General features: G+C 47.0%; 1 protein-coding gene across 5 annotated transcripts in view; it reads right to left on the minus strand.

Moving 5' to 3' along the window:
* The window catches only part of SLF2 (SMC5/6 complex localization factor 2), a 411,151-nt gene that overhangs the window by 124,727 nt on the left and 272,588 nt on the right, over positions 1–13,836 (minus strand). For all 5 annotated transcript variants that reach the window (XM_085606517.1, XM_085606515.1, XM_085606519.1 and 2 more), the window contains one exon: positions 10,119–10,221. In XM_085606517.1, the coding sequence (XP_085462643.1) occupies positions 10,119–10,221 (103 nt within the window). The remainder of the gene's footprint in view (positions 1–10,118; positions 10,222–13,836) is intronic.

A 13,836-nucleotide genomic window follows, 5' to 3' on the forward strand; every position in this document is an offset into this window, starting at 1 on the left:
TCGAGAAGACCGTCAACAAGCAGATGGCCGCCTTCCTCGAGACGAACGGATCCCTCGACCCCTCACAGTCCGGCTTCCGAGCCAACCACAGCACCGAGACCGCCCTCATCGCCGCCACAGATGACATCCGAGCCCTGATGGACAAGGGAGAAACAGCGGCCCTCATCCTCCTAGACCTCTCCGCAGCATTCGACACGGTCTGCCACCGCACCCTAGTACGGCGCCTCAGCAACATCGGCATCCAGGACAAGGCGCTGGAATGGATCATCTCCTTCCTCGACGGAAGAACACAGAGAGTCCGCCTTCCACCGTACAAGTCAGAGGCCTCCGAAGTCATCTGCGGCGTCCCCCAAGGATCATCTCTGAGCCCCACCCTCTTCAACGTCTACATGAGCCCCCTCGCGGCCATCGTACGCAAACACAACCTCAGCATAATCTCCTACGCCGACGACACCCAGCTGATCCTCTCCCTGACCAACGACCCCGCCGCCGCCAGAGCCAACCTGCACGAAGGGATGAAAGAGGTAGCCGAGTGGATGACGACCAGCCGCCTGAAACTGAACTCGGACAAGACGGAGGTCCTCATCCTGGGCTCCTCACCCTCCGCCTGGGACGACTCCTGGTGGCCTCCTGCCCTGGGCACCGCACCCAAACCGACAGACCATGCACGAAACCTGGGCTTCATCCTGGACTCCTCCCTCTCCATGACCAGGCAAGTCAACAACGTCTCCTCGGCGTGCTTCAACATCCTACGCATGCTACGGAAGATCTTCTGGTGGATCCCCACCGAGACCAGGAAGACCGTCACCCAGGCCCTCGTCACCAGCCGACTGGACTACGGCAACGCCCTCTACGCCGGTACCACCGCCAAGCTCCAGAAGAGACTCCAGCGGATCCAGAACGCCTCAGCCAGACTCATCCTCGACATCCCACGAACCAGCCACATCTCCGGACATCTGAGAGACCTTCACTGGCTCCCCGTCAACAAAAGAATCACCTTCCGCCTCCTCACCCACGCACACAAGGCCCTACACGACCAAGGCCCGAGCTCCCTCAACAGCCGAGTCAACTTCTACGCTCCCAAACGCCACCTCCGATCAGCCAACGACGCCCTCACCGCCGTCCCCCGCATCCGAAGAGCGACTACAGGAGGAAGGTCCTTCTCCCACCTGGCCGCCAAGACCTGGAACTCCCTCCCTCCCGACCTGCGCCTGACCCAAGACCACCTCTCCTTCAGGAAGAAGCTGAAGACCTGGCTGTTCGAGCAGTATCGGCACCCCCCCCCCCCCATCCCCCCAGCGCCTTGAGACCCTACGGGTATGTAGCGCGCTTTATAAGTGTCACTGATTGATTGATTGATTGAGCCTCCATATGCCACCTGGCACAAACTATTAGTAGGATGCATAATACTAAGCAACCCAGAAGCCAAAAAAGCCACTCACAGAGACCCAGGACCGAGGCTGAAACATTAGGGTCATAGGCCAAAGGTCCTTGACTCGTTGTGGCGGAGCAAAGAGCGAAAAACTGCACCATATTCAGGATTGCTCCAATGAAGGAGAGCCTCTGTGAAGGAGTCAGATGTGACTTCAGCATGTTGACGGTGAACCCCAAAGATGTTAGGAGGTTTGCCATCTTCTAGAGATGGTCTACACCGATTGTGGCAAGCCCGCCTTCAGCAGCCAGTCGTTTGGGTAGGCAAAAACTGGTATCCTCTACCTTGAAAGGTGTGCTGCGACCACTGCCTCTCACTTTTGTGAACACCTAAGCAGTGCTGGTGAAGCCTAAGGGGAGCACAGCAAACTGAAAATGCTCTTTGCCCACTCTGAACTGCAAGTAGCATCTGCAAAGAGCCTGCACTTCTTGGAGCAAGATGGCTAGGTGTTCCTATTATGTCATGTTAATCTAATTTATAATGCGTGTGAATCTCCCCGGGTGGGGTATTTCAGCGCAGCACAGCTTATAAGCAGAGGAGCAGACTGATTAATCCAGAATTACCGATGTTTTGAGAAGTTTCCTGAATTTGTAAGGGTCTGAGCATTGGAGTATGTGAAATGGGAGTGAGTGATGTCTGCGTGATCCCTGCCTCTGACAGAACTGAGATGCTTGTTGTGGCAGCACTAGGCCATGGCATGAGCGGTACACTAATGCACTAGAGTAGCCTTGTAAGGGGTGAAACTGTTGAGGATCAGTCTCTCAGGTGTAGAAAGGCCTAGGGAATGCACCATGGCCTGGCTTTGTTTAAAGCACTCCAACTCTGAATCTGCTGTTTCGCCAAACATGCGAGAGTAGTTAAATGCATGTCCATGAAAGGGGGTTGAAAAGCCCAGCCAAGAGCAGATAATATACTTCGATGTGTCCTGACCATCCTGGATGGTTTGCGTCAAATGGCCCGAGATTCCCCGGGGTCTGGAGGCACAATCTCGCCAACCATATCCCATAAAGCATGGGTGTATCTTCACAGCCCGTAGCTGGTACTGACTGGAGGGCAAGGCTGGCTGAAGAAAACATCCACTTTCCAAAGGTTTCAAGGCTTTAAACTCTCTCAAGAAAAGTTGTAAGAAAATAATGGGGGCTCACCCTACTAATGAAAGCTAGAACCGCCAAACTCTGTTGACGTGCCCGGTCACAAAATCAGGGTCACCCGGCACCGACCTGAGGCTTCTGGCAACCTGCCGATTTATCTGAGGGCAAAATCATGGCTTAGACCAAGTGCTTTTAAGGGGGAGTCATTATATGTGTAGTTTGTTCAAATTGTAAAACCGCTGTTACAACATTGGTTTTGACATTCATAGTGGGCAACTGCAAACCCAAATTCTATGCCACACATCTCACCACCACAGCGAAAGAGGCACTCTTCTGTCCGTGGTCCAGGGGGAGAACATAACCCAGTGTCTGGAAAAGTGGCCAACCCACTAGCATCTTCTAAATACATAATTAAACTGTCTTCCTCATAATGTTGGGGAGAAAACGCCCTCACCACCACTGTTATTTTAAGGGCTGGTTGGCTCTGGTAAGAGTCTGAAACAAAACTTTGATGGACTGCCACAGTGTGGCTCTAAGATAGAGGAATAGTTCTATCTAATTCAGAATGAACTGGAGTTGGGTTTATCAGTCTTGTGTCGAGACGGGACCTCACTCGAGACAGAGATGGATTTGGCTCAAAGTCCGATATTATATGGACAAAGTCATCGTCTGGCATGGCACCAGCTGTGGTGGTGGTGGCTTGAATGTCTCAAGGACTGACGTGGATCTTCGTGCTGGGTTTAGGAGCCACAGATTGCTCTAAGGGTGTATACACTAGTACTTTAGTTGGCGCCTGAAGACATGCAAATGGAGCGAGGAGAGTACCATAAAGGCATCAATCTCTAGCAACACCGCACAGCTCTGGAAATTTGAGGCACAGTGGGATCAAATGCATAATCAACTCTTCAGCAGGAGCCAGAAAGCAGGACCGGGGGGCACCATGACATTCTCGTCTCTTCTCAGGCTGAGAGTGGTGGGACTGGCACGAATCTAGTTTGGTCTTTTCGTGCTTCTGCTTAGACTTACCAGAAAACTTTAACAACCTGTCACAGGAACGTCCATAAGTGTTGGAACAGGTCTGCACCATTGACTTTGAAAGGGAGCAGGACTTCTGACGTTTATTTCGGTGTTCAGCAACGTACAGATTTGGGGTTCATAAAGGTGACATTCTCGCAGGATATGGAGTTATGTTCTGAACCCAAACACCATAGGCTGTCCTCATGGGGATCTGTCACAGGCATTTATTTGCGACAGTCCCTACAAGGCTTAAGCCCTGTAGTTTAAAGAGGGGAGGTAGCCCTTGCATATTTGAAGAAGAATATGGAGAACAAACTTGTCACAAGGTGAGGAGAAAGTTGGGAGAAAGCTGTGAATCAGTGTGCAAAGTGCAGAAAGAAAGAAACTTACATAAGATCGCTGGTGTGGCACTCACATGTGGCTAAGTCGGTCACGTTCGGGGAGGAATGAAGTCAACATGGAGTCAAAAGACGCCCACTCGAGGCGAGCGGGAGTAATACTGTTAAAATCTTAAGAAAAGACAGTTGTTGGTAGTCTGAATGCTGCAGTGTGGATGCCAATTCCCAACTATTGAGGCCAAATCCATGATCTGGCTGTTGGGCGTAGAGTATTTCAGTATCTTTATCTTTTCAAGCAAAGACTCCAGGTGTAGGCCGTAAAGATCTTTACCATCGAAGGGGACACTAAGAAGGTGTTGCTGGAGTTCAGGACAAAAGCTTTAGCCATGAACATCTTCATAGAAGGATGCTGTTAATTCCCCAAGAGGCAGTGATGGAGGCAATTAGGGTGCATCTGATATTTGTATAGGAGATTATCTTCCCTTCTTGGAACAACCAAGTGCCTCTCTTGCAGTAGCCAACTGGCAGGTGTTTAATCAGCCGAGTCATTCTTCCTAGAGGTAACTGGTATATCCGGACAGAAGGCCCACTAAAATGGCAAAATGAGTGAGTAGCCATCAATTGTCCTACTTCCCTTGCTTGGAGGAGGGACATATCCAGTGCCCTAGCCAAATCCCATTTCCTGGTGGTATATTTTAAAAGGGAATTGGAAGGCACATAGTTCTAACAGATTTAGGGCACCGCTTTATATTTTTTCTTCACCTTTGGAGGCATGCCCCTGATTTTCACTCAGTCTTTGAAAGTTTTTGTTACACTAGGACATACTATTCAGCATAGGAAAGAAGAGCACCAAGTGCTCCATTTTTTAGAGTGTTTCTATCAGGATGAATAATTCTGCCTCCACCACAGAGTTTTACATTCTGGTGGTTAGCAGCCCTCTGGATGATTTTGTGATAGGACATTTTGCCATTCAATGAGGAAGGTTGAACTGGGTTGGGCTCAGAAGATGGGTCTTTTTGGGGAGTTACAGCGTAGTCGTGCAAGGGGCTGCCTCCATCATCTGTTAGGGCAGACTCTCATGGTTTGCTCTGGAGTTAGTGTGTGCAGAATGTTCCGGCGACTGGATCCATGTTTGTAGAGAGAATACTTTCCCTAGGCCTCTGTTTCTCCAGGATAGGGAAGCTGTAGGCTCTTCTTATACACTCTATACATAAGTGAGCCTTCTTCTCTTGGGTATAGTTGATAGGTGGTGTCTGTTGTGGTGGATGCACTACAATGTGCCAGTGATAGGACAAATGTATATTTTTCTCTGCCTAAATCAGGTTGCTCTAACAGCTCCTCGGATGGTGGAATCTCAACAGGCTGATGTTGAAGCTTCTCCAGTACCAAGATGGTATATGATGCACAGATGATTTAGAGTCAGTGATTTGTGCAGACTGTCAAAGGTTTTCTGTGTCGGCTTGGATCACCTAGCAAGGTGCTTGAGGCTGATGGTTTGCACTGGATCCTAAGTTCCACTCGAGGTCAAACCCCAGAGGAAGGATCTGATTATTGTGGATGGTGGAACCTTAGGTACACTCTGTGTCCTGGGTGTGGGCTTCACTGGGTCCTGGAGGTGGTGCTTCTCCGAAATCAGTGTCCTCTGAGGAGAGGTACTGTGCACTCTTCTCCCTTTGACATCTCGGGATACCTAATGGGGCTCTTCTCCCCATCAGAATAGGTCTCCTCGATGTCATAAGTGAGGAGTTCAGGTGATCACTTTGCCACTGCATCCAGAATTGCACCCACTAACAATCTCTTCAGAAACCAATATTATTTTTGTTTCCAGAGACCTGGCAGGCTGACCAGTTTGATTCCACATTGCAGACCCTATGTTGGTCTGCCAATAGGAACTTACTATTATATTTAGCGCATAACTGGAAGGGTGTGTGGTCCACATCCTATTTCCCCCAACACAAGTCATTCTCATATCACCCAGCCTTTATGCCCTCCGGTCGAATTCAGATCTGATGTAGTCAGTGTCCTTGTGTCTTGAGGGATGCGATTCTAATGTCTAGAATTGAAAGATTTCTTTCTATAGCAATTCACTTGACTATGGCATCACATACCACTCCAAAGGGTTGTAAAATATTTCAAGGTTCCTGTGGTTTCACACTGAAATCATTCAGACTCAAACCAATCTCATCCAATCAAACTGGCCAGGAGAGCCCACCCAGAGATGGTGAAACTGATCAGACATCATTTATGGGGTTGAAAGGACTAACAGCATATGTGTGGTGCCTCAGAAGGACCAGTTCACAATATTGGGAAGCTAAATAAATTCCAGCACCCATCTACTGGAAACCCCAAGCTTCAACCGATGTTTAAAAAACAGTACTTTTTTTTTAAACTGCTGGATGCAGTTGGATATTTTCCATACTGGGTGGTGCCCTTACATTCATGCAGACAGACTCCTGTAGCAGACTCAATTTAAAGGCAGGAGTTTTAAATGTGGGAGAGGGGAGGGAGAGAGGGGGAGAGGAGAGTGTTTGGGGGAGAACTGATACACAAATTCTTCTTCTCTGCAATGTAGACAGCTGTTAGTGATTCTTTGCAACCGAATGATCTCCTGGCCAATGAAGACAGACCCCAAAAGGTCCACAGTGTTCACGGATGATGAATTTCTTCGAGATGCAGGTTTTCCTCTACAGAATGCAGGATTACAACTTCTACAAGAGTATGCAGTAATTTCTCAATTTCTCGAACCAGCAGCACTTTCAGCAGAATTCTTAGGTCCAAGCTTCTACCCAATGTGGAAGGAGAGCAGCCACTAGTAGACTGCTGCTCCTAAAACGCAAGTCTCTCTGTTAGTGTGTAGTGCCACCTTGGATTTAAAAAGGATCTTTGCAAATGTGTAGCATCTGTGGTGGCGCAGCCAATGTTGGATATGTTTAACGCTGCGTTGAAGGAGCGGAGCCTATCTGAAGACCTCAAAATGGCCACGATTGTGGTCATCCCAAAGAAAGATAAGCCACCAGAACAATGAGACTCCTACCGGCCCATCTCCCTATGGAATTTCGAAACAAAAGTCCTTAAAAAAGGTACTCTGGAATAGTCTTAACCCCGCAATTTCCTCCATAATCCACCCTGACCAGACTGGCGTTGTGCCCCACAGGAGTACCAGGCTAAACCTCTGACGATCGAGACGGAACCCATGGTGGTGCTGTCCTTAGACACCCGCATGGCGTTCGATAGCATTGAATGGACCAACTTAATGGAGGTTCTGACCCGCCTGGATTCCGAGCCTGGATCCGCCTGCTGTACCACGCACCACTGGCGAGAGTGAGGGTAAATGGATCTGTGTCAAGGACCTCTGCACTGCACAGGGGCACACGCCAGGGATGCCCCCTATCCCCAATGATTATCACAATGATGCTGAAACCACTTCAGAGGCATCGATAGGGGGGGGGGGGGGGGGGGGGGGGGGTAAAGGGAAGAATGCATCTCCCTGTACGCTGATGATGTACTTTTGTATGTAAGTAGGTCCAGGAAGATGATCCATAGAGCTATCAATGTACTCCGCCTATTCGGTACTTACTCAGGGTACCAGGTTAACTGGGACAAGTCGCTTCTTTTTAGCCTGGCCGGAGAGATCCCTCAGCTGACCTCGGAATGTGACGGGACCAATTTAAATACCTGGGGATCTGGATCACCAAATCAGAGGTGGACTTTCTGAATCTAAATTTGCAGGCCCAGCTCTCGAGGCTCCGCGAGGACATCTCACACTGGCGTAAGTTGCCCATATCCATTATGGGTAGGGCTGTATTATATAAAATGATGGCCCTCCCGAGGCTTTTATATGTGTTGCAGAACACCCCCTACTGTATACTGGAGAAAGTCTTCCGGATTCTTGAGGGGGAGCAGCGCAACCTCCTATGGGAAGGTGGCACCCCGCGTATTGCGTTGCGTAAGCTGCAGCGGTGGGGTGTACGAGGGCGGCCTGGCTGTCCCGATATACAGAACTACTACAGGGCGGCGCACCTTATCAATATTAATGGATGGGTGCTTGCACCTCTCTCTGAGGTCGCCTACCGGGCTGTCCGGTGTGCAACGGGAACTGGAGGGTATGCCTCAATTCTATATCAAAACCACCGTATGAAATCGCTACCAACACATACGCAGGTGGTGCTGAGGGCTTGGCATTCTGTCACTAAGGTGTTGGGATGGGGCTCAAGGTTGACTCAACAGACCCCGCTTTGGCACAGTGACGCCCTGGGTGAAGTGGGAGGTCTTCAGGGCTTCCGTAGTTGGAGTTTAATTGGCATAGATAACCTCGGGGACATATGGAGAAAGGGGGCCATGCTGACCTTTAGCAAACTCCAAGCGGAGTATCACATGGCAGACAGGGAACAGTTCCGGTACCCACAACTGAGGCACGTGCTGCTTCATTATATGTCAAAGAGAGACCCTGCCCGAGTACTCCCCTTAAGAGGACCGATTACTGCTGGACCCTATGCTAGATAAGGCTATATCCCTCACATACCGTAAAATAATGAACAACCTCCCGGATCCCCTGGGCTCACTTAAGAGAGGCGTGGGAGACGGAGGATGACGATTGGCAAGAGGCGTTTCAATGTTCCAGGGAAGTGGCAATACGCGCGAGGTCTAGACTAATCCAGATCCGAGTATTACATAGGGTTTAAGCTCCCAGGACACTCCAGTGCATACTGGGAAGATGTGACACGGGGTTTGCATCAGGGGCTGTGGGGAGACAGGCACGTTCTTCCACATTATTTGGGCATGCCCAAAAATTCAACAATTCTGGGTTGAAATAACAGGAGTGATGTCTGAGGTAGCTGGTGGGCAGGTGCAACTCTATGCTAGGTGGCACTTACAGTTGGTCGTAGGGGAGGACAGATGGACCACACACACCAGGACTTGGCCTCTACTGGCAGCAGTGATAGCCAAACGAAACACTGTAAGACTATGGGGGGCAGCAAATGTGCCGAGGTTGACCGACTGGGAAAAGGACCTGGGCTGGTGCTGTCTAGTTCAGAAAACAATATACGAAAGTAGAGGTTGTCCCAAGAAATAGGAAAAAATCTGGAGCCCTTGGGAGGCCTATCGGACAGGAAGTGAAGGTGGGTGAATGGGTGGACTGAGCTCAGGTGGAGGGACTGTGGGAGGGTCCTAGGTACTGTACCCGGGAAGTAAAGCAATGTATTGAAAGAATATATATTCCATTCCTATAATGGTCTAAAATGGTTTTGCTTATTATCTATACTGATGGATTGCACTGTTTTAATAAAAAAAAGTTTTTAAAAAAGTACTGATCCCATTAAGCTGTATTTATCACCAGAGCTATTCTGTCGGCTCTCTTGCAAAGTTTAACTTTTAGGGGCTCCTCAAATACTGCATGGCGTCTGTATAAACAATGAATGCCAAGGCCATGGACAACAGGAGCCCTTTCTGAGATGGCGTAGACAGCAGGCCACATTTTTTGTGAATGCACATCAGGCAAGAAGGTGGAATAAGCTGAAAGTATTCAGGGGTTGCAGGCAAACTAACAAAGAAATGAAATGGACACCCACCATCCATAGGACACTGTAGCCCTCTATAGCAAGACACTGTAGGATGTAGGAGGGGGAAGCCAAAATGAATTCCTTCCTGTACTCTGTCAGACATGTACAGGTTACTCAAAGCGACATGACTGCCTTTAAGCGGGGCGCAGACTCTAAGTTGAATACATACCACAACATGGTTGTATACATCAGCAAGAGGTATCTGGCAGAATAAAGTGTGGACCCAAAGGTGGGAGTTCTATGCAAATGTTTGTGATCTTAGAAACTTTACAGCTTAATTTGGGCAAACAGCTGGGCACTTAGTTCCTTGTGGCCATGTGAAAATATGAATGGTAAAATATACTGTCAGAGCTCTCTTTGTTAAATCTTATCCTATTTTACATATATATCACTTTTAACTATACACTTATTTTTTTTATCTACTTCCACGACTCTCAAAACCGTAAATTAACATGAAACAACTTTCTAACCTTCAAGAAGAACTTCAGTCGTAACTCTAGTTCTTGAGAGGCTAGGTAATTATGTAATCAAGTGCTTTTTGTACAATGAATAGAAAATCTAGCAAGCAAGTCGAGAATTTGAAAATGTTCATTCCTATGGTCTATTTGAACTTACGAAAAAGTCTAGCACAAAAACTAAGTGTCTATTTGTTCCCAAACGCATGCACTATAATCTTTACCTTGATTATATTTATGATGTTTATCTCAGGCAAGCTGGAAAAAGCTTGATTTTTTGTGCTTTGTTGGTTTTCGCCTTGGTTTATAGATGTTCTGATTTGAAACCTAAAAAGACAAAAACATTAAGTGAAAACCATGGAAATTTTTGGTTCTAATTTTGTGGTACTGGGGATTCATTTCAACAGGTTCTAGAAGACAGGTAGTCTATTTTGTGTCTGAACAATGGAAAGTAGGATATATTTTATTAATTAAAAAGTTTTGGCAATGCCATTGGATCAGGCTTATAAAATGAAAGGGCCTTTTTACTCACTGGCGGGCATAGTCACTGTACATGCAATTCGTCACTCGTCTTCACACTTCTTTAACCATTCATCTATCCACAAACTCCTCTTGCATTTACCCAGTTCCACAGCCACAATAAAACACAAACACTCAATATATGCAAGATAAAATAAAAAAAATTTAGAAAAAAAACATGACTGGCATGTTCTTGCAATAAGAAAACTAAAAGCAGAGGGTGGCCATATTGCAATGGTAGTGCACATAATGTAATAATGTATTACTTTAAAGTTCCGACATGACCACAATAGTTAGAAGGGGTTTGTCATCTGAGTGGTAAAACTGTGATACAATAAGCACAATACCATTCCCAAATGGCCACCGGATTAAAATTAGTGCAGCCTGCAAGTACTGTCTTAGAAGCTGTAGTATGCTTTAAAAAATACTAAAGCAGAAAGAGAATGAAAGAAGCCCAATATAAAGAGAAAAAAGAAAACCAAAGGACTGGACCCAAAGCGCTATTTTTAAGGTGGAGGAGCCAGAAGCAATTTGCTACCTCGCCTTCCAAAAAAATGTAAAAATAACATAAAGGACAAAGGAAGAGAAATCGGGTGGCGAGGGCGTATGACAGAGGACTGGGTGGAGCAATAAAATAAAAACAAAACCTGGTGGTCGGAGGAGGGGAAAAGCAGCACACAAGGAACAGAGTGACAAGAGAGGGAAGGGATAAAGCACAAGCGGGATGAGGGGAGAAGCACACGATTGAGAGCAACAAGGAGCATAGAGATAGACGCACAGAAGGGAAAGAGCAGCAAAAAACATTAACACTCCGAGTATTTAAACAAAATGATACATCTATAAATGTGAGTTGAGGAAGGATACAAGTGCACCAATCAAAAGATGTTAAAAGGTTATGCTAAGGGTAGAAGCAAAAACAAAGAAGGGAAGGCAGCAAATAAGCAAGAAAATGAGAGGCAAATAAAGCCAACCAACGATAAGCAATGGGCTGGCTGTGAGCGCACTGTACGTTCTTGGTAAGAACACAAAAGGATTTTCATAACCAAGCAGCTTGCGCTGCCTGGTAGGCAAGACCCAAAATAAGACTACCACTTCATGTACAGGAATATATATGAACATAACTCATTTGAAACCCATTCTGTGCAGGTACCACAGGAAGCAGGATAGCCAGAAAATCCATTATCTTGACTATGTGAAACCAATAAAAAAAAAATAATACCTGGGCAACCATGGCCCCCAATAGTCAATAGGTTTCAACAAAATCAGTATCACCTGAAATCACAATTCCCTATTAAGAATAAGCTCAACTGTGGTGTGACACTGTAGGAGAATTACGTTCTATCACTTTGCAGGTCACAGAAAAGTAGGCACACAGTTTTATAACAGACTACTTCATCGCATGGATAGCCACCATCTTTTTTTCCACCATTGCCCTGTTCTTTCCTTCTTTATCCTCCCCCCTCGCACTAGGCAACTGTCTTCTTCCTCAGAAAATTCAGACAACCTCTTTGTGCATGTTCACGGTCATCAATATCTTCCTTCTTATACGATCTTCTACCTTTTACCTCATAATACCCACTATCATCATATTAGAGCATTGTCATCATTCAGGCTACCTTCTTTCTTGACCTGCTGTACATCCCAGTCCCTTTTGCATATGTATATCATCTTGTTTCTCTCTCCTTACTGCTTGTTTGTCAACTTGATCTTTTCTCTCTCCATCTCTCCTGTCCGCTTCCTAAATCTTATTAAAACTCTCACCTTTCAAATGCATGCCTGCAGTTGCTGGTTCTGGAGGTGGTAGTCTTGTCCATCAGGGAGAGGATGAATTGGGCGTCGTCAGCATATGAAATGAAAGAGGCCTTGATCTCTGCATTATTATCTACCACACATTGGCCAAGAGGCAGCCCATGGAAGGTTTCCAGGCTTATTCCACCAGAGCCAAGGCTGCTAGAACTAGGTTGGTATATGGAGTGGCTGTTTGGGATATTTGTCAGGCTGCTACGTGGGCTTCACTCCAAAAGCTCAAGAAGCACTACTCTCGGGACAGGCAGGTCCATCGAGATGGGTATTTTGCCCACATAGTTTGTTGTGCAGTTTCCACCAATCAGTAAGAATTGTGCGTTTGAGGACAACAAGCTTAGGATGGTGCCAGACTGATTGCATGCACCCCGTAGGATATGTTGTGCTTGGACCAGCTAGCTCGCAGTGGCAATGTTAGCCCCCCTAAAACAGAACAGGGAGCAAACAGTTCTGGCAGCCACTGAACATGACAACTCTGTTCCCTCAGGAACCTTGGTGACAGACTTCAAACTATTGCTCAGTCACTCGTGCTCCCTTTTGCTCAGAGAAATATACAAAGAATACACGAAGGGTCGTTTTCAATATTATTTGAACCAGAGTGATTCTTGTTTATGGTTTAAATCTCTTTATTGAAGTTTTTAGCACATACACAAACACTCTTGCAGGTTTAGCCATCGTGTCTATTAACATTGCTAAATTCATAACCCTGAAGTGACAAGCCAGAGCCATCAGCGCAATAATGGGTCTGTGCCAATTTAGAGGAACCTTGCATGCACTCTAATGAGCAAGAAAAAACAAAACAGTAGAGAAACACCCTAAACCCTTCCCACCCACCACCCGTGTTCCAAGTCCACCACCTAAGCTATCTAGTCAATGCCTGGTCTCCGTCTCTATTCTGTTTGTTGCGTATCAGAGAGGCGTAGTAAGCGGAGATATGGGTGCAGGTAATTTCCCGAAATTCAGAGGCCAATATGGATAGAAAGGGTTGCCACAGTTCGACATATTTGGATCCCTCCCCCGCTATTGTCAGTGTAAGCTTCTCCGTTCCAAGTACATGCCACAGTCGGTGTAACCAGCCTGTGAAGGTTGGGATGTGGGAGGTACGCCAGTGTGAGAGTATATTTTGCATTGCTGTGCCCAGCGCAATCGCTATCTGGCGGCCTCTGCGGGAGCGCAATGGGTAGGTCAGGGGATTTGGGAGGCCTAAAAGAACATATGCAGGAAATCGTGGATTTCAGTATCAAAGTGTTTATCTACTTCGTCCAGTACTTGTTTCCAATAGAATTGGATGTGGGCACACTCCCATAATAAGTGTACTTAAGTGCCTACTTGTTCACAACCCCGCCAACATGTCACTTCTCTAGGGTGGTCCATGGAGTGGAGATGCTCAGCGGTATAATACCAGTAGGTCGCTATCTTTGTGAGGGTTTCAGTGAGTCCCATGTGATAGGCTGAGTGACGTGCTCTATAGTATATGCCCTCCCACTCTTTATGACTGAGTGTACTGCGCAGTTCCCTCTCCCAGCGTGCCCGCCCGGAGCTATAAGTGTGAGCATATCTGGCCTGTTGCATCTTGTATAAATCGGGTATTAGCTTTTTGTCTGTCGTGCATGTAATAAG

The sequence above is a fragment of the Triturus cristatus genome, chromosome 1_2 (assembly GCF_964204655.1).
Source record: "Triturus cristatus chromosome 1_2, aTriCri1.1, whole genome shotgun sequence".
Classification (NCBI taxonomy): domain Eukaryota; kingdom Metazoa; phylum Chordata; class Amphibia; order Caudata; family Salamandridae; genus Triturus; species Triturus cristatus.